The sequence below is a fragment of the Choloepus didactylus genome, chromosome 12 (assembly GCF_015220235.1).
Source record: "Choloepus didactylus isolate mChoDid1 chromosome 12, mChoDid1.pri, whole genome shotgun sequence".
NCBI lineage: Eukaryota > Metazoa > Chordata > Mammalia > Pilosa > Megalonychidae > Choloepus > Choloepus didactylus.
The window spans coordinates 21,558,013-21,577,761 of NC_051318.1; the positions used below are offsets into that span (position 1 = coordinate 21,558,013).

At 43.9% G+C, this 19,749-nt stretch overlaps 2 protein-coding genes across 2 annotated transcripts; both read right to left on the minus strand.

Annotated features, from left to right (window-relative positions):
- Positions 1-433: 433 nt before the first annotated feature.
- On the minus strand, positions 434-12,315 carry F7 (coagulation factor VII). Its single transcript, XM_037800561.1, has 8 exons — positions 12,177-12,315; positions 8,648-8,808; positions 6,941-6,965; positions 6,745-6,858; positions 6,292-6,432; positions 4,974-5,080; positions 1,859-1,988; positions 434-1,090 (listed from the first exon to the last, which is right to left on the minus strand). The coding sequence occupies exons 1-8, from the start codon at positions 12,244-12,246 to the stop codon at positions 495-497; spliced, it is 1,344 nt and encodes a 447-aa protein (XP_037656489.1). The 5' UTR covers positions 12,247-12,315; the 3' UTR covers positions 434-494.
- Positions 12,316-16,839: 4,524 nt separating this feature from the next.
- LOC119507185 (ras-related protein Rab-33B-like) lies at positions 16,840-18,468 on the minus strand. The gene is given in 3 exon segments (XM_037800291.1): positions 16,840-18,171; positions 18,221-18,384; positions 18,387-18,468. Coding segments are annotated over 3 exon segments (687 nt in total). The 3' UTR covers positions 16,840-17,730.
- Between the last annotated feature and the right edge of the window lie 1,281 nt (positions 18,469-19,749).

Genomic DNA, 19,749 nt, shown 5'->3' on the forward strand with positions numbered 1-19,749 from the left:
TTTATTTTTGCATATATGTCAGTAATGTCCTTATGTGCCTTTTCTCCCCATTATTAGAACCAGTCCAGGATCATGTATTGCATTTAATTGCCATTGTCTCTTTAGTTGCTTTTTTTTAGTTGTATATGTATCGTGGAAACATAAATACGACATAAACTTTCCTATCTCAACCACTCCAAAGTTGCTTAGTCTCTTTGAGTCTCTGAGTCTCTCTTATTGCTCTGTGTGCCTCCCAATCTCTTCAGAATCTCTGTTTCTTTGTCTCTCCTCTTGCCCTCTCTCATCCTCTCTATTCTCTCCCTCTCTTGGCTCTGTTTCTCTTCTTCTGTCTTTCTCTACCTCTGTCAATCTCTATTTCTCTATTTTTCCCTCCCTCTCCTTTTCTCCCACTCCAAGAACTACAGAAGAATTTATGGGATTTGATACAGACAACTCCAAGCAGCAGCAACTTTATTTCCACATGGAAATTGATCCCTAGGGCAGAGGGTGAGCAGCTAGGGAAGAGGGGCCCGCAGGACATGGCCTGGGCTCGGTTTCGAGTTCATGATCCTCCTCAGCCATTCGATGTACTGAGACACCCTGGTGTACACCCCAACGTGGCCTACGGCCGCACAGCCCTCGCCCCAGCTGACGATCCCCGTCAGGTACCACGTGTTGTGGTACTTGGTGGCGTGGGGGCCTCCGCTGTCACCCTTGCAGGAGTCCTTGGTCCCGTCCAGGTAGCCGGCACAGAACATGTTTTCTGTCACCACTGGGGAGTTTGCAGTCCTCCGCGTCTGCTCCTTACAGTCCTGGGTCATCAGTCTGGGCACGTCTATGGTCATGAGCTCCAGGGCCGTGACACCTCCGTGGAGAAGCTGCCCCCAGCCGCTCACGGTGGAGAACCGGATATAGGCCAGCGTTTGCTCAGAGAACTTCTTGTCAGGCAGACAGAGGGGCACCACGTGGTCGGTGAAGTTCACCGGTCTCCTCAGGAGGAGCAGGGCGATGTCGTGGTTGGTCTTGCCTGAAATATACTTGTCAGGGATTATGATTTGAGCAACTCGCCGTTCCTGTTCATGGCCGTCTTCTTCACGCAAGTTATGCTCACCTGAAAAGAAACTGAGACCGTTCACACGCGTGCTAACTTTTGACAGAATCCTCTCTGCCTAAAATGTTTGCACTGCTGTTGTGTCCTTGCTCTCTTATTTTGTCCCTCTGGTCATAGGTTGTGATGAAATGGGAAAAATACTCCATTTTCAGAATTGGGAAAGTGTTGGAGGTCTCCTTTTGGAATAGGTAGGTGAACCCTCCTCCCAACATTAAGGGACGACTCAAGCAGACCCTTCCCCACGTGGCAGCTGTCCTTTCCAGGAGCTGCTGGGATCACGTGGGGAAGAGCGTGAATTGTGGTGTGACTCTGGAACTTGTGGGATTAAAGGCAAGTGAGGAAGGCGTATTGGGCCCTGGGCAGCTGTGGGTGGGTGGCATGAGGAGAAAGGGGTCCTGAAACCTCTCCATAGCTCTTCCCAGACAGGCCCTGACCCATCTCATCTGTCCTCATCTTGTCCCAGGTTCTCCTCTTGCCCAAAAACCCACAAAGAAAGGCCTTGCCCCACCGATGGCACCACAGTGAGGTGGGCATAGAGTAGCATCCATCCCCTAGCTCTGTTCTGTATTTTGTTGGGGAGTGGGAAAGAGGCTGAGAGGGCAGTGGCCACACTGGTGGGAACCTGGCTGGAGGCTTCTCTCTGTGGAGAAGTTGATCAGGTCATGGAAGTTGATAGTTGATGATCGTTTGATGCCCAGAATCTTACCCCTTGATCAGTATCATTCAAGAACTGCTTTTAAGTCAGAAGGAGATAAGTACAATACGTACCCAACACCACTGTTAAATTCTTCATGTGTCTTAGGTTGAATCTGTCAAAACAGTGGGCTGCGGAGACCACCCAGGTGGCATCAAGCAGGGTCCCCCCACACAGCAGCTCCCCATTCAGCTTTAACATAGCCTGGGCCAGGGCAAAACACAGTGGAAGGTTAGGCTATTTGTATCCTTTCCTTGATTTCTCACCTTTCCCACATATCCTTAGGCTCTAGCTGATACTTAAATGCTTTATTTCTGAAATCCTGGAATCTTTGGCAATCCCTCCATGTGCAAAGTCGTGGACCTCTGCTTCAAAATCGGCTCAAACAGGCAATTTCCCCCACATCTGGCTGAGACCTCTTCAGGGAACTGGAAGTTCAAGTATACTGGCCTGACAATAGAAATACTGGTGTTGGATTCCATGTCTACCTTCCCCAGTGTTTTCGTGTTTAACCCAGCACACCCTCATTTTGCATGCAAAGCATTATACTCCAAAGAGTTGTGAGGATTAAATTAAATAACACATGTAAAGCACTTAGCATAGTTCTTTGCACATAAAGACCTTCAATAAATGTTTCTTTTTGTTTTCTTCTTTTTCCCCCCTAAAAGCAAGAAGGATACTGCTGAGCTGGATCCTTGAATAAATGGAGTCATTTTCTTGTGGGGATGATTCTCCCACAATGAGGGGAACCGGGAGGTGGACATCCTCAGCCAGGCTGGCCTCTGGGTGGTCAGGAATTTTAAGGCCAGAGGGAACCCTAGGGAAGAGACTGCGTCTCCATGACTGAGGGTGAAACAGATGAGAACCAATACAGTCTTGGTTTGATTTTTGATGGATCATTGTGTGTGTGTGTGTGTGCACTGCCATCAGCTCTCCTAATTTGCCAGAGAGAAAAGATGTTGAAAATTGAGTATAGTTTGCCAGGGAGAAAAGAGATTTAAAATGGAGTCAAAGCAATCTTCATCAGGCCTAATTTTCCCAAGTTGTGGACACCAGAACAAAGTGGTGCCAATGAGGCAACTTCTCTCCTCACCAAGATCTTGGAACTATTGGGTCCTTCAGAGGGAAAAAAAAAAATAAAAACGGCACAATAAACTTGTCACATGATGTATGGGAAGAGCTACCTGCAGCTCAGAGCAGAAGACCTCTCCTTGCACGATGCAAGGAACCTGAAAATCTAAACAGAGTAGCGACTGTAGCTCTGCAGCCCTGTCTCTGGAGAAGCTGTTTAGTGTCATTTTAAGTGTGGAGGTGAGCTACCCCAGTTCAAATCCCACAATAGTTAATCATTCCGGGCTTCATTTTCCTCATCTGATCTGTAAAATGGGTATGATAGTTGTACCTGCCACGTGGGATTGTGGTGAGGATAGAATGACCCTAAATGAGATGTGACCTCTTGGCCTGGGGCCTGGCACATGTGCCCAGCTCTCAGCGAGCAGCGGTTATTGCAATTACACCACACGGGCTGATCCGAATGCCTCTCACCACTGCTACGACAGATGCCCGTCTGCATACCCAGTCTCTGCCCCGCAAAGCCTTGTAGATGAATTACTGGGGGATTCTGTTAATACCTAAGTCCCATTGGATATGTTCGGTTCAGATTACTCCCATGAACACCAAAAACCTGGGGAATGTCAATCAAATCAACCTTCAGGTCCTGCAAAGCTGAGGAGTGGGCCCAGATTCCTGCTGGCCCCTCCAAGGCCCTGTCAGCCGCTAAGGTCGGAAAGCCCACCCCTCCGACTGCCATGGCTGCCTGAGGCGTGGAAGGTGAAGCGGGATCAGGCTGTGTGGACAACTGGCTCATTGAGCAGCAAGACGAACGGGGTAAGGTGAGCCCAGGGCAGAGCAGGGTGTGATGCCACAAGCCCAGCCAGAAATGGGAAATTTAGAGAAATTGGTTTAGAAGAGAACACAATAGCTATCCAGACAACATTCCTGAGGAGAAACGAGAGAAACGGAGCTATCCTCTGCCCCTGGTTTACTCTACCTCAGGTGTCCTGTCAAGGACTGACGTGTGTTCCTCAAATTTCCTTACAGAACAATTGTACGTTTATCTTTATTTTTTAAAAATTCTTACCTTTTTAACTCAGGGTGTCATAGAATGAAAGAAGTAATGATAAGAGTTTAAAAGGGAGCCACTGAATGTACAACTATGTAATGGTACTGTAAACAATCGAAAGTACAATTTGTTCTGTATGACTGCATGGTATGTGAATATATCTCAATAAAATGATGATTAAAAAAAAAAAAAAAAGGGAGCCACTGATTTAGAATTCAGACCTGATTTTGAATGTTCTAGGCTGAGCAGCGCTTCTCAAACTTTAATGAGCCCATGAGTCACCTGGGTGTCTCATTAAATGCAGATTCTGGTTCAGGGGTCTGGATGGGGCCCAAGAACCTGCATCCTTAGTGAGTGCCCAGCTGGTGCCAATGCTGCTGGATGATGAGGACCAAGGACTGAGGGTGTCTACTGCAGCCTGGGCCTGTGGTGGACCGGATGCAAAGGGTGGATTTGCAGAGAGGTCCCCTGAAGGAGCTGCCCTGAGCAGCCCCTGTTCCACAGATCCAGCCAAACAAGGGAGGAAAGCTTTGACTGCCCAAAGGGAGGAAAAACTAGTTTCCTTCATAACTGGCGGATTTTGTGTGGATTAAAAAAATCTCAGCTTTCAGACGCAAATGGTACAATGGAGCTTTGGAGTTGGCTGCCCTGGGTTCAAATTCTGCCTCTGTCATTTATGAGGTGTGTGGCCTCAGTTTCCTCATCTGTAAAATGGAAATAAATACTTTGTGATGAGGTGGTACGAGGATTAAATGAGACATTATAGGTTCATGGATTGGCACATAGAAACCATTAAATAGTGGTACTATTATTATCATTAACCACCAAGGATGTGTGAAATTCAAAATAAGGAGGAAAACCATTTAAACACTTTGCTCATGAGCCAGGATGACTTGTGCCCTGGTGTGTTCCGTGGCTGGCCTGCTGATTTTCTCTCTGAGGGCCGCTGATTAGCTCTCGCTCAAAAGGCTCCAACCACCTTAGGGCCTGGGGATCTCGAAGCCAGAAGAACATCAGGGATGGAAACCACGGCTCTCAGCATCCCTGTCGTGTCGGGGAAGTCTTACCTGCCACGGACACTCCCCTTTGGGACACACCTTGCCGCCCACAATTCGGCCTCGGGAGGTGTTGTCATTTCCTTCCAGAACAGGTATTTTTCCACACGGATATTCAACTGCAGGAAACAAAAGCCACCAAGACACAGGGATTTAGGAAGGATGAAGGTGCTTGTGCGTAAAAGGGTTGAGAAGCATCTGTACCCCGAGGGCCTGAGGCATGGCTCTTGGCCTCTTTGGCCAGCACCGAGCTGCTGCTTCAAGACACTTGTCGGGGGGCCTCCAGGGCAAGGGGTGGAGGACGGCGGGGCTCCCCTTCACTGCCAGGGACCCTGAATGCTGCCATGTTCAAGGCCCTCTGCTGGGCCTGGCTGACGGAGGGTGGAGCCGGGGTGGAGAAGCTCTTGTCAAAGTTGCTAGATGAAGAGATGGGGCGGGAGGCTGGTTTTGGAGAGAACAGAGGGTCCTACTTCTGAAACTAATTTTCTGCTAATTTTTCAAGGGGAGAATGTGTTGATTGAATTTACTGATGGGTGAATAATATTCCAAATCTAAAGATTAATCAACATCGTGAAAATTGTACCACTGTTTTGACCTCGCTCTCCCCGACCCCCCCTGCAACTCCAATAAAGTCCTTGGGTGTGGAAAAAAAAAAAGTGGTGAGCTAAATTTCAGGCTTTTTAGACTGGACTTGGTATATCCATCTCTGAAAAGATACAACTAATACGGAGTACCCCAGCCTTTGAAATGCAGCCCCAGTTGGTCTGAGGTTAGTTTGGAGAAAATTTGCATTTTCCTAAAAATGCTTGCCTTTGAAAAGGTTTTTGTTTCCAGAATTGTGCAGCAAAAATTATGGACACTGGGTATGGAAATACTGGATTCAAGAAACCATGGCAGATGTCCCAAGAGTCTCTGGAATTCCATACGTGTGCAATTAGAATGAGATGGAAGATCTCTTTTTTTTGATCCTCTGGGCCTGCCCCAGAAGGGAGCCAGTGGCTTAAGAACCTTTCAGGGAGGTACTTCCAGGGGGGCTGGGGTTGGCTGATGTTCCGTCCTGGCTCTTCTTAACTATCCACTGCAACTCCTGACCACGCTTGCTGTGGGGCCTGGGAGTGGCCATCCCGACCCTCAGTCCTTCTCCCTGCCTCTAAGTGACCAGCAACGAGAAGGTTCTAGTGAGTGCTGGCCACCCCCTTCTCAGCTTTGAGCTAGCTAATGTAACTTTCAGGAGAATGGGAATTGATGCCTGGCTCATCCGGCAAATGGAAAACTGTAAACAGCTAATGAGGCAAAACAGCCCCAGGGAGAGGAGCCCGAGGACCATTACCTGTGGGCTCACAGGACATGCCATCGTCCAGGAGGGTGTACCCCTCATGACAGCTGCAGGAGCGCTGGGCCTCCACGTCGTTGTGGCAGTACTGTTCGCAGCCCCCATTCTCATTCAGACAGAGCAGCTGGCTGTTTTTGTCTGAGAACAGGAAGGGGACAGCTTGAACAGGCACCATCGTCCGGGTTAAAGAAAGCCAGCCCTGGTGGACGGCCATTCCCCAGCGGCAGGGAGGGGCAGTTTTCTTCTAAGAAGATCTGAGGCTCTCGAGTTGGAAGGAGACTTCGTGGTCCCCTAGGGTCAATGTCCTACCAGGGCTCGAGGCCCAGGCTGGACCTGTCCCTATACCTGACCGTTGGTTGTTTGTCGAGCAGCTCAGTCTGTCAGGCTGCCTCCCATCAGCCCCCAGGGGCCCCTTCTCTGCCAACTGTGGGATGGGAAGCAGGGCCTTACTTGTCTCACAGTTCCGGCCATTGAAATCAGGAAGGCAGAAGCAAATGTAAGACTGGAACTCATCCACGCAGGAACCCCCATTCTGGCACGGATTTGACGCACACTGGTTTCCATCTGTGGGCCGAGCTGGTGTTAGCATGTGGAAGAGACGGGACTTGGTGGGGGTGGGATCAAAATGGGCCATTCTCCTACTCACCCTTGTAAGTCACCCAGAACTGCTTCTGAGGAAACAAGAGAGGAAACCATGTGAGATGCATGCTCACTAGCAGCAAACATTTATTGTATCCATGGAATGAACTGACGAGTCTCTGAATTCACGACTTTGGATCAGGGGTAGGGTGAGGTGGAGGCTTCTGATTTGGGGCCCTTTGTGATGGGCTCAGGAGAGGTGGGGTCATCTACAGGGAGGCAACAGGTTTTATTAATCTTTTTTCCCTCCCTCTCAGAATCCTGTAAGGCAACCAGAGGCCATGCATTTCCCTGACCCATTGGAATATCTGGGTTTTATCCCTGACTCTGCCTTCTACAAGCTGTGCAACTTGGACAAGACATATAAGCTCTCTGAGCCTCCATTTTCTCCTCTGAGGAGTGTGGGTGATTATACATGGGTTAATGTGAGGAGCAAATGAGATGATGCATATAAAGAGCATTTTATAAACTGCAAAGTGCTCCATAAATAAAATTTATTCCTGAGGCATCTTTTGGCTAATTGAACTTATACCTCCCAGGGTTGCTGTGAGAACAAAATGAGATGAGAAATGTTGAAAATGCTTTGAAAAATTAAGTGGCATACAAACTACCTACTAGCCTACACTCCTGGTAAAAGGGTTCATAGGGATGTGACACAATTTAAATATGCATCTTTTAGTAAGTGAAAACAAAATGAAGATAACTTTAAGCACAGGTTCAAAGTAACCAAAAGTACATTGGCTCGCCTACGTCTGTTGATGCCTCAGACAATTTTTCCCTCTGGAGGTGCCCACCCAGGTAGGGAAGGCAGAGAGAGGCTCTTCCAGATCAGTTTCTCAAGATGTCTGTTGTGTCAGCAGCACTTTTGTGTTGCGTAGACAGCCCTGGATTCCTGAGTCCTTTAGGCTATTTGGGGGGATCTTCTTTGGGAAGACAATGTACACATATATTGTGTGCTTTCTGAATTCTATCCTGGTGCAGAAATTAGGATGCTGGGTGGGCAGAGAGTAGGGGAGAGTGTGTGCAACAGAGGATGGCTCTGGAAATGGGGAGGGGTATGGATCACTGAAGGAACTCTGAGAAAGAAAATGCAGTCATCTTGTGGAAGGAAATGTCACCCAGACAGGGAGGGTCTGAGCACATGGAGCCGCCTACGTGCTCACCTGTGACGGAGAAGCACAGACTCCAAGAGATTGGAGCGTCCTGGAGCTAGATGAAGCCTTGTGGTGATTGGGAGCTATGTACCCCAGAAAAACATGTTCTTAAACTTACTCATTCCTGTGGGGTCAATTCTTGTAAATAGGGACTTTTGAAGAGGTTACTTCAGATAAGGTGTGGCCCAGGATAGGTCCTAATCCTAAAGCTGAAAGCCTTACAGGAAGGTACACACAGAGAGAAAAAGCCACAGAGAAAAGCCAGAGGCTGGAAGTCAACAGAACCAAGAAGCCAGGAGAAGCCACCATGTACATCACCAGTGGCAGCAAAGCCAGCCCAGAACACTACAGTCTTCTAGGAGGAAGCATCACCTTAATGACACCATGATTTGGGACGTCTCCTGGGCTCAAAACTGTGAGCCAATAAATTCCTATTGTTTAAGTCAACCCATTGCCTGGTATTTGTTTTGGCAACCAGGAAGACTACAACAGGCCCCATCCCACAACCCCAGAGAACTACACTGAGCAGAAGGACATCCCCCTTTGGACAATGTACTTACGGTCCTCTCGGGGTTCTTGAAGATCTCCCTGGCTTCCTCAAAGGAACACTGTTCCTCTTTGCACTCTCTCTCCAGGGACCCCGGCCTGAGTTCTTCCCAGAACGTGTTGGCTCGCCTTTGTCTGTGCAGGACACTGTGGGCATCTTCCTGGTTTATGAAGACTGAGAGATGAAAATCCTGTGAAATGCTTAGTAACCTGCCACACGCAAATGGCAAATCACTCATGCTGATATTTTCCCGTCTAGTAACAGGAATCAAAAAGGGTTCCTGCCTCCCCTGAGTTAGGGCAGCCTCTTCCTTCTTGCATATTTAGTTCAGAAGGTGGGCTGGGGGCTGGTCCCCCATGGGATTAGGCCTGGAAGTGAACGACTCTTCTACAGGCCTGAACAAATTCAAAATTTGGGTGCACCTTCTCATGCGTGGTTGGTGAGATGTAACATGGTACAACCTTTAAGTACAAGTATATGACAATATGTTTATTAAATTATAATTTAAAACACCAACACCTTTTGACCAGGTAATTTTATGTCTAGGAATTTATCCTAAGGAAATCATAAGAGGCATGAACAAAACAGTAGGCATAAGGAGAGCTATGTATAATAATAATCAGAAACAACAAAATAATGCTAGTCAATGCCACCATGAAATATAATGCTGAAGAAGATGTACTAAGTGAAAAAAAAAAACTATATTATTGTGTAATCCCTTTTAATGTAAACAAAACATATATGAACATATGTATAAATATAATTTATTGAAAGTATACACAGTGAAATGTTAACTTTAGGGATTAAAAGATTCCAAAATGTGCACAATCAGCATAGGAAACATATAACTTTGGGGATTAAAAGATTCCAAAATGTACACAATCAATATAGGAAACGTATAACTTGCAGAATCAAAACACACCTTAATTTTTTGGGTTCTTTTATCTTCCTTCCAGAAGCTTCCTTCCTAGTCTTACATTCAATAGACATGTATTAAGCATCAATTGTACACTTGGTCATAGAGACACAGGGCTGACAGGCAGCCTTTCCGCTTTTGTGGAGTTGGAGAGGAGAAGGAGCAGCTGAATAATTATGCCAGGCTGTGTCGGGGCTCTGGTGGGGTGAGCAAAGGCACCGAGCTGGGAGGGAGGGATCCCTGCCTTTATTCTATTTGGGGAAGCCCATGGCAAACCTCCACCTTACTCCCATGCCATCCCCTATATCTGCCTTTACAGCGCTTATCACCAACTGACCTTTTATGCTTTACTCATACTATGGATTCTTGTCTGTCTCTGCCCACAAGAATGCAAGGCACCACTTTAGGTTCTGCAAGTACGGCAGCTAGGTTGTCTGCTGTATCCTTATACCTGGACCAGTGTCTGGCTTTTAGATTAATTCAGTTAATATTTGTTGAATAGATGACTTGGAGGATTTTTATTGGGGAGGAGTGTCCTGATTGGATATGCATTTGAGAATGCAAGTTCAGAAGCAGCGGGACGCACGGCTTGTGTGCAGAATGGAGGTGGGGGTCGAGGCCGGAGGCTGCAGCTAACACAGGGGACAGCTGAGGCAGCAGGATGCAGGGGAAGGGCTGGAAATTCCTCTTCTCCATTCAAGCCTAATAGTCCCTTTAGCTTTACTTTGGACCCCATTCTTTCCAGCTCTTTCGGAACTCTGATTGCTTTCCAGTTAAACCTGATCAGTTCTCTCCTTCCAGTTCACCAACTAAAACCTCCCAGCAAGGACTGTGGGGATTTCCCCCTCCTCATCTCAGCGTGAGATAAGGCTGAAAACCATCCAGGAGATTCAGTCAGTGGAAAGTTCTCGGTTAGTTTAGCATGGGTAGCCTCAGGGGAATGGTGGGGATGGAAGCCAGATTACAGGGTAAAAACGAAGGGAAGGGAGAGGAAGAGAAGTTGGCAGCTACTGGGGCATACAGGGTTAAGGGAGGCTGAATCTTTTTTCTTTTCTTGTTATTTCTTTTCTTCAAATTAGATTTTAGCATGTCTGTATTCCTGGGGAATAGATCTGGCTTGCAAGGAGATCTATACAGGCAGAGGAAAATCGAAGAATGGAGGTTCTAAGGAGGTGAGAGGAGGTGGACGCAGCATCCAGATGGGAGATTCCCCTGGGCAGGGGGTGGCGGTAGAGACCCACGTGGCCCCAGCAGCCACTCTGGATGGCCCGGGCCGCTCAGGGCCCTGAATCGCAGCTCCCTTCCTGCCGCTAGAGACGTGTGTCTTCCACTCTTTCACGGGGTGACTGCATTCACTCGCTCATTCTCACTCTTTTTTAATCATTTGACACATACTTATGGAGCACATACTTGTTTTGAGCACAAAGGCTACAGGAAAAAGTAAAAAATTCCACATGCCGTCCTCGAGGAACTAATTTTGAATAAAACTAACGAGTGGATGGCTACTAATAGCAAAATAATGTACCCCTTGGATGGAAACAAATTTGCATCAAAAAAGCTTTCAGAGAATCAGAGACAATTCTGAAAAGAAAAAATTTATACCTGATTATTGTAGAGGATTTGGAAAGGATAGAAAAGAACAAAAAAGAAAAGGCACATCGCCAGTCACTGCTGCTAATATTTCCCTGCGCCTGAGGGGGGCTGATCTGCAGCCCCCATCCCCACCCCTCCCCAGCAGGAACCGCTCCCCTGGACACACGTGGGAACCACAGGAGGGGCCGGCAGACCCCAGCCACTCAGATCGAATCCTGATTTCTTGCCAGGGAATTTGAAGAACGACTGGAACCAGAGTTTGAAGCCAAGTGTTTGCCAGCTTATTTCCAGGGTTTAAGCGATCACAGCTGGTCAGTGAGTTCTTGAAATTCATTATAATGATGACAGTAACTGCGGACGCCTGCAAGAATTCCCAGTGCATAAAGCACTGTCCCCGTTTCCTCTGCTCACCCTGCGAGAGGGCAGGGAAGGTGAAATTTTCTGAACGAAGGAACCAAGGCCTAAAGAAGTTGAGTGGCCGAGATTGCACGGCAGTGATGAAGCAGCAAGCAGTGGAATCCAGGGTCCCCACCCAGCTGTCCCTGACACTGTCCTAGAGAAGCCTAGAGCAGCTGAGCCGGGAGCCGACTCCTGCCACACTGCCGGTAGCCCAGAAAGCATATAGGACGCCACCGTGTCTCACTCTCAAACTGTCCCCAAATTCTGTATGTGTGATCCAACTTCGTTGTGGCAAGTCCTCAGAGAGAGGCCGGGAAAGCACCACCAGCTCCTGAAAATTCTTTTGAAAAGGAATTCCACCCAAATCGACACCATTCAAGATCAGCTTTTCCTCCAGTGCATGGCAAGTGCCCAGGGATTGTTTGTTTTCTGGAAGGGAAGACTTAGAGCAAATAAATGGGGGCCGCTAGCAGATGCTCTTGGTGAACAGGAATGTCAAAAACAAGGAGAGATTTTGGAAGGTTTTGGAAGGAACTCGGAAGGTCCCAGATGGCCCAATGTGCTGCCAACAGCCTGGCTGCCCCTCTGCTTATACAGGGGGTTTATATGGGGGAAAAAAGCTCTCAAGACCTACCTGCAGTCAGAGATCGCTGAAACCCAAGCAAGCAGCAGAGAAAGGCGAGCCTGTGGGAATGGGAAACCATGATGAAAGCTCAGTGGTGTTGGTCACTGTCTGTTGACATTCCAGATGGGGACTGCTCGGCCAAAGTTCTCCACTTCAAAGACCAAGAGAGGAAGGGATGGGGGAGGGAGGTGGGGGGTGAAGGAGACGCCAGTGGAGTTTATAAAAGCTGTTCATAAAATCTCTGGCGCAAAACAAGGTGCTAGAAGGGGAGGCTGAAAAGAGGAACAATGCAAGGGCCCCAGGGGCATCCTTTTAGGGTACGAGGTACATCAATTATTCCTGCTTCTTCAAAGCAAAAGGGTTTCTTGTTCTGAAACTGATCTATTAAAATACATCAGTCTGGGAGTATATACTTCAAATATAATGTAGAATTCGGAGTAAGTCCATAAGTTGGGAAAACATATTTACATTACATGAAAAATAATACCCCATAGTAGTAACAATAAAAGAAGAGTAGATTTCAGGTGTGAATGTAAACGTTTTGAGGAAAAACCACAGAAGCGGCAGCACTTAGGCCCTTCTTGGCCTCTGAAGGGTGTTGCCTGAGAAGTCTGGTTTTCTTCAGGTAAAGGCAAGATGTAGATGAGCCAAAAAGCAATCCCAGAAGGAAGAGACTCTGCCCACGATGGCTGAGGTCCAAGCCCCTCAGTTTCTACTGCAGATGGCACCACCAGTGGGCTCTTATTCCCCCACTGCTCTCCTGTGCCCAGGCCACGAGCTAGGGGGACCAACCTTCCTGGTTTGCTCAGGACTGAGGGGTTTCTTGAGATGTGGGACTTCCAGTGCTAAACCTGGAGCAGTCCCAGGCCCCCTGGCCTGGCCCACCCAGGAGTCCGGCCGCTTAAGCAGGCCCAGTGAGCGCCAACCCTGAGTGGGCCTGGGCTGGCGCCTTTTGGAAAGTTAGCCGTTATGTGAACTGGTGGAGATTAGAGACACCAACTCTGCTAATTGAAAAAAGGCTGAAGGCCCAGGGCCTTCTCTTCTGTCAGACGTTACCAAGTCCAACTCTTTCCAGGAGGGCCTGCTCTACCATCCAAAATAGAAGAATCAGCCTTTAGAGGCTACTGTGTTTTATTGATCACCTTTTGGAATTGCTAATTGTTACTATCAATAATTGCCTGATTATTTGAGAAATTTTGGTGACATCAAATCTTCCCATCCATAAAAATCTCCATTTATTTAGGTCTTCATTTATGACCTTCTACAGTTTGATGATTTTGTTATCATAAAGTTCTTGAATACCTTTTGATACATTTATTTCCAGTACTTTATCATGTTGGTTGATGTTAATGTCAGTCAGAAGGAGAGACACCTAAAGAGACGTCAACCCACTCCTATAGAGGTGTCAGGGTCACCAGCAAAAGCACAAGGTACACAGGCTCTGGTGGAAAGACATTTTATGCACACAGAGAAGAGAAAGAGCAAGGTCAACTTCTCTAGTGGGTGTCAGGTCCTTATGGCCAGGCAGTCTCATCCGTGGCCAACGCAGGGAGATGTTCTACACATAGCAGCCCTCTTGTGTGTGTGTGATGAAGTGGAGAGACCCTGCTCCTTCCCTGCCAGGGACAGATATCCCACCTGGGTGTGAGCTGGATGATATAAAACATGCTCACCAGAATCAGACCGTCTCCAGTGAGTGCTTACATATGCTCAGGGCAATAGGGGACGAATGTACTGGCAGTCCCCTTATCCACGAGGGGATTGTTTTACCTGGCAGGCCCCACACCTGGTCCTGAGCACAGGATTATTTGTGGGTCCCAGGGAAAGCCAGCAGGCCAAGCTAGGGCTGTCCTCTCTCATGTTAATATAGTATTTTCCAATTTGGTAGTGCTAGGAATGTTCATGACTTCTTGTGGGTTCATCTTGTGGACTCTTTATTAGTTCCAATAAATTGTGAATTTTCCTGGATTTTCTACATGATTGCTTCATTTCCTTTCTTTGTTGTTGTGTTATACTAGTACTTCCAGTAAATAATTTTGAACAGTGGAGGGCAATCCTGTTGTTTTGACTTCAATGGGAATGATGCTAGATTATTTAGATAGTCTGCATTTTTGCTGTGAAGATTTTGTTAGATATACTTTATTAGGCTAAAGTTATTTTCTTCTACTACAGGTTGGCTAGCATCATACTGTTATAAATGAATGTTGAATAAAAATTGAATTGTTTTTTCTATATCTGTTAAGCTGGTTATTTGTTTTCTTTACCTTTTTTAATATGGTAAATTATAGGAATAAATATTCTGATATTGAGCCATCTTTGCATTCCTGGGACAAACTTACTTGGTTAGAATGTATTATTTTTTGTTTTTAACACATAGTTGGGTTTTCTTTGATTGTATTTCACCTAGAATTTTTGCCTTTATGTTCATAACTTTTTTTATATATTGTCTTTGGCAGGTTTGGGAGCTAGGGGTAAGCTAGCTTCATAAATTTGTTGAGTTGCTTTATCTCATTTTATAGTCTTTGAAACAGTCTGCATAAATATTTTTGTAGATGATATTTACCTAAAAGGTATAGACAAACCTATAAAATCATCTGGACTTGGTATCTGTTAGGGGATGAGTTTTTTTTTTAAGCTGTAATTCAATTTCATTGTTATTCATATACCCAAATATTTTATTCTCCTTAATCAATTTTAAAAATTTGTTTTTTTAAAGAAAATTTCTATTTTATCTGTTTTCAAATTTATTGGCAGAAAGTTCACAATGGTTCTCCCATTTTAAAATCTCCTTTTCTTATATCTGTAGTGAAGTTCTTCAGTTTTCCTATAAATTGGCAATTTTAATAGATTTTTCAAGGAACATGGTTTTTATTTTGTTTATTTGTTTTGTTTTCACTTGCTTTGATTTTTATTATTTTCTTCTCAATCACAAAAGAATAAGAAATCTTCACATTTTTTTCTTTGGGTTATATTCTGCTTTAGCTTCTTTAAATGCTTAACTTACTGTCATAAAAACATTAAATGCAGTTAGGCTATAAACAGCAAACTAAACAGCACTTCAGTTGCACTCATGAGCTCTGCCATGTACTATTTCCATCTGGTTCTAAATATATTTGAATTTCCAATGAAATGTCCTCTTAAATTCAAGAGTTAGAAAATATTTTTACATTTCCAAATAATTTTAACTGCCTTTCCCCCCTTGTTGTTGTTGTTTTTTTTTTTTTCTTTGTGGCAAATCTAGTTTATTGAACATAGGAGGAATGTTACAGTGACATTATTCCACAACAAAATTATTTGACTTCAGCTTGGATTTCAAGAGGAAATCCAAATTTCTTTCAAAAGACTGCTGCAACTGATAGCTAACTACATTGGATTCTGGATTAGCTTTCTTTAGTGCTCTCAAATTAAGACTTTTCCAAAACATATCTGATGTTGCCAATTGAAGATCCTAGATAAAATAAATTCTCACTGGTCTACAAAATGTGTGATTTCTGCTTAAAAAATTAATAATTAGTTGTAAGGTAGCCACCATTCTGGAAATGATTTCTCAGTCAATGTATTGTTTTATAAATATTTTGGAAAAATATCTAAAAGCTTTATCCCCATTCAACTTTTAAGTATGTTCTTTTTAAAATAAATACACACAAAAAATTAGAACAATAAACTCTTACAAATGAGATACAAATCTTTCAAAATTAATAAATATTAAAGTGAAAAAGATTAAGTCTTTTCACAGAACTGTAAAGTATAGTTACTGCTAACTTCTTACAAAAAGAACTAAAGTTAAATTACATTTTTAAAGCCATTAATTAGTAGTTATACTGAAAAACTTAAGTGTGCTTGGAAAGTTTGTAAACTTTTTCATCATTTTAGAAAATGTTTCGGAAAGCAATATACAGATTCCCTTCTTTTAAAAACTGTCACACCCATCACAATTATCATAGCTGTCACTACTTTATATAAAAATGGTTACAAATCAATGTTAATTTAGAAAATCAAAGAATTTTTAATTCTATCATGACTAAGAAAAACTGATTAACTTCCCTAAGCTCAAATAAAGTCAATTTATCTTTCCTTAAGTGCTAACATTTAAAGCTGAATAATTATTTCCTCTAATTATTACTTTTGGTTAGTTAATAGAATTATCTTGTTTGAATAATTACATTATCCTGATAGGACCACCATGAAGATTGAGCAAAAATCAGAACCTAAATTCCACATGTAATTTTTTTTCACCATTCTGAAAATATTCTAAGTACAATCATCTTTTTACTTAATTTCCTCTAAAATTATCAAGGACAGCAATCTATTAGAATTAGTGAATGTGCACATTTCAGTTCAAGTTCATGGCTTACATTCCATTTATGTAACAGCTGCATATGCAAGCTTGCTATTTTCTATGTGCAAAGTCTTAAATTCAAAGTAAAAGCATTTAGGGTAAAAATTTTTTTGCAAATATTCTTTCCACAACTGAGGGATAGACAAGATATTTTTCAGTATCTAACTTACTTTTCATACCGAGAAATAGTTCACTATGACCACAAAATGTAAGGAATTTAACTGATATACTACAACACAATACCATTGCAGAGAGAGACGCGTAGACCCAGAGTAATTAGAGCTACGCCCTCAGAGCTACAAACCAAATGAAAGCTGATGATTTGTTAATTCAGACTTTAGTCATTAAATTATTCAGGGGAGGAGGAGCAAGAGATAATACATCAGACACACGGCTTGAAATTACTAAAAGTTAAAATAAGTCTTGTGGTGGTAGCCAGGAACTATGCTTACCTACTTTCCCCCAAGTTACAATTCCTCCAATGCTTTCAATTTGTTTCTCATTGTTTAAATGTGCCAAAATAAAATATAAAGTGCCTGATTATATCAATTTATCTTAAAATCTGACTTACTTTTGCATATTTTAATAGAATTTAGTAAGAACACAATTCAAATTACTCTTTTAAAAATAATGCTTTTTATAGAACTAATTGATACTGATTAGAAGTATGAAGAATTTAGAGTATTGGACAGGCCCTTCTTCAAGGACTGAGAGCCAGAAAACATTCTCTTCCTTCTCCTCCCACTGGCACTAAAGTTTAGGCTCTAAAATGTGCCAATAATAATGCAATTAAATACATTAATAATACAAATTAAAGGACTGTGAGGAGAGGTAAATAATAGTTTTTACCTTATTGAGAACACTTCCCATTCAAAGGACTTATCTGTAGGTATGTACTAAACTCTTTATATATTTTTCTCAATCCCAGGAACAGAGGATTGAATTAGTTGCTGACTCTTAAAATTCCACTGCACCCTGATATTAACCCTCCTTTATTAGGCTATCAATGGAAAGACATTCTGATTCTTCATACCTTTGCTTCATTTCAGCCTCATCTGAAAACCAACTTGCACAGTGACAAACTTGATTACATGGATGCAAAGTACAAAAGTAAGCATGACAATGACAAACAGAGTATCAAGATGATCTATTATATTTGAGGTTAAATCTCATGACTCATCACTGTCATTCTTCAAAAGTATTTCTTTAGTCAAAATTAAATATTTAGCACCAGCATGTCATTGCAGGCTTTGGTTCAGGCTTCAGGAAAATTCCATTATCAGGGGGTTGACTAAGCATTAATGGTTTGTGGCTCTTGAGCTTATGAGCCAAGGTCATAAATATAGCTTCCACGTGGTCATTATCATTGGGGTTTTTAGCAGAGGTTTCAAACAAAGGCATACTGTGTGTGTCAGCAAATTTTTGTGCCAAGTCTGTAGGTACCTGAATGGCACTTCTCAAGTCACATTTATTTCCAACGAGAATCCGTGGTATATCACTGGCTAGCAAATGTTGTTTGCATTCTTCTAGCCAAGATGGCAGGCTATGAAAACTGGCCATGTTGGTCATATCATACACAAAGACAACTGCATGTACGTTTCGGTAGTAGTGTTGTACCATGCTCTTTCTGAATCGTTGTTGACCTGCTGTATCCCATAACTGGATGGGATGCAGCAAAGGCAGTGCTGAAAGGGAAATTTATAGCCCAGAACACCTTGATACGCTCCCCATCAATCTCCACCGCTCGTTCTCGAAAATCCACCCCGATAGTTGCCTCTGTGCGGTCGGGGAAGCGGCCAGCGCAGAAGCGGTAGGTCAGGCACGTCCTGCCCACATTGGAGTCGCCGATCACGATGATCTTGAAGATGCGGGAGCGGGCGGAAGTAGAGACCCTGAGGGCCCCAGCACCGCACCGCTGGACGAGCAGCTCACCTCAAGCGACGACTCCGTCTCCGAAGCCATTCTCCCGCCCCGCCCCAAACGGTCTCAGTCGCGCCGGTCTTTGCTGCCGCGGCTCCACCCCCACGGCTACTTGGGCTGGCGCCAGTCTACCTGGAAAGGCGCAGCGCCCGTCCGGGACTGGACAGCTGCACCCCCCCTTGTTTTGTAACCATTTTTGTATGTGTTCAGTGTGTTTTGGAAAATAATGCATATTTTCTATTTTTAGGGACAAATAGGTGTCAATTTCTATGAGAGATAATTAAAATCTCACACAATTACAGATGTCAACTTTTGCTTTCTATATTTTGAGCTTTATCATTAGATGCGTACAAGCGTGATTCATCTGTAGTGTCCTTTTACTCTATTAATTTTCCTAATTTACATTTAGTATGTTATCAGTATTGCTATGCAGGCCTCCTTTAGGTTAGTGTGTCTGTTATATCTTTTTTTCTTTCCCTTATTTTCAACCTTTGTATAATTTTGTTTTATGGTCTCTTTTACAGTTATTTCATTATGCCCAATCTGAAACTCTCATTTTTCAATAGGTCAGTTTAACGTAGTTATATTTACTATGATTAAGAAATACCGGGCCTTATTACTTCCATTTTATTTTGTGTTTTCTGTTCATCGTGCTTTTCTCCTTCCCCTTCCCCCACCCTTCCATTGGATTGACAACCTTTTCTTTCTTATGCACCTCTTGGGCTTAGACGTTATCGACTATTATTATTTTTAATAATACATTTCTTTTATGTTAACATTTTTTTGCCATACATAACCTTGTTCTTATTTTACTGTCATCAATTAAAAAATAAAGCGTCCGGAACACCTGATGACCACGTCACCTTAAGTCAGGTCACGCTCGCCGTCCGTCTCATTCCTGTCTTAACAGATGCTTCCCATAAATAATATCCCCGTGCTGTGAACATAAGACATGTAAGAAAACCTGTGCCTTCCCAGCTGCAGGCAGACAGCAAGAGCTGCTGATGTTTATTCAAACATCCGTACAATAAAGAACCCTGATTTTTAAATTCCATTTACATCAGCAGTAAAAAACAAACCAAACAAAAAGCAAAAATAACAGGAATGAAATGTGAGGTTTCTTAAAGTGCCTTTATGAGGAAGAGATCACAAAAAAACAACGGGATATACCATGTTGAGATGGACGGAAACGTGTCTGAACAATATATTAAGTAAATTATTTTACACATCATTTTTCAAATAACTTATACACCAGGAGGAAAGCTACCGAGTCTCTGCAGGGTGTCTATTTTATCGTCATACTCTAGAGAGGCCTGCTGGCAG

Bases quoted from the DNA above. Each gene is read 5' to 3' on its own strand.
- F7 (XM_037800561.1), bottom strand. From the start codon at position 12,246: ATGGTTTCCCATTCCCACAGGCTCGCCTTTCTCTGCTGCTTGCTTGGG. The intron at 6,859-6,940 runs GTGAGTAGGAGA...CTCGGCCCACAG, and splicing joins GTTCTGGGTGACTTACAAGG to ATGGAAACCAGTGTGCGTCA. The intron at 1,989-4,973 runs GTAAGACTTCCC...GCCCTGGCCCAG, and splicing joins AAGGGGAGTGTCCGTGGCAG to GCTATGTTAAAGCTGAATGG.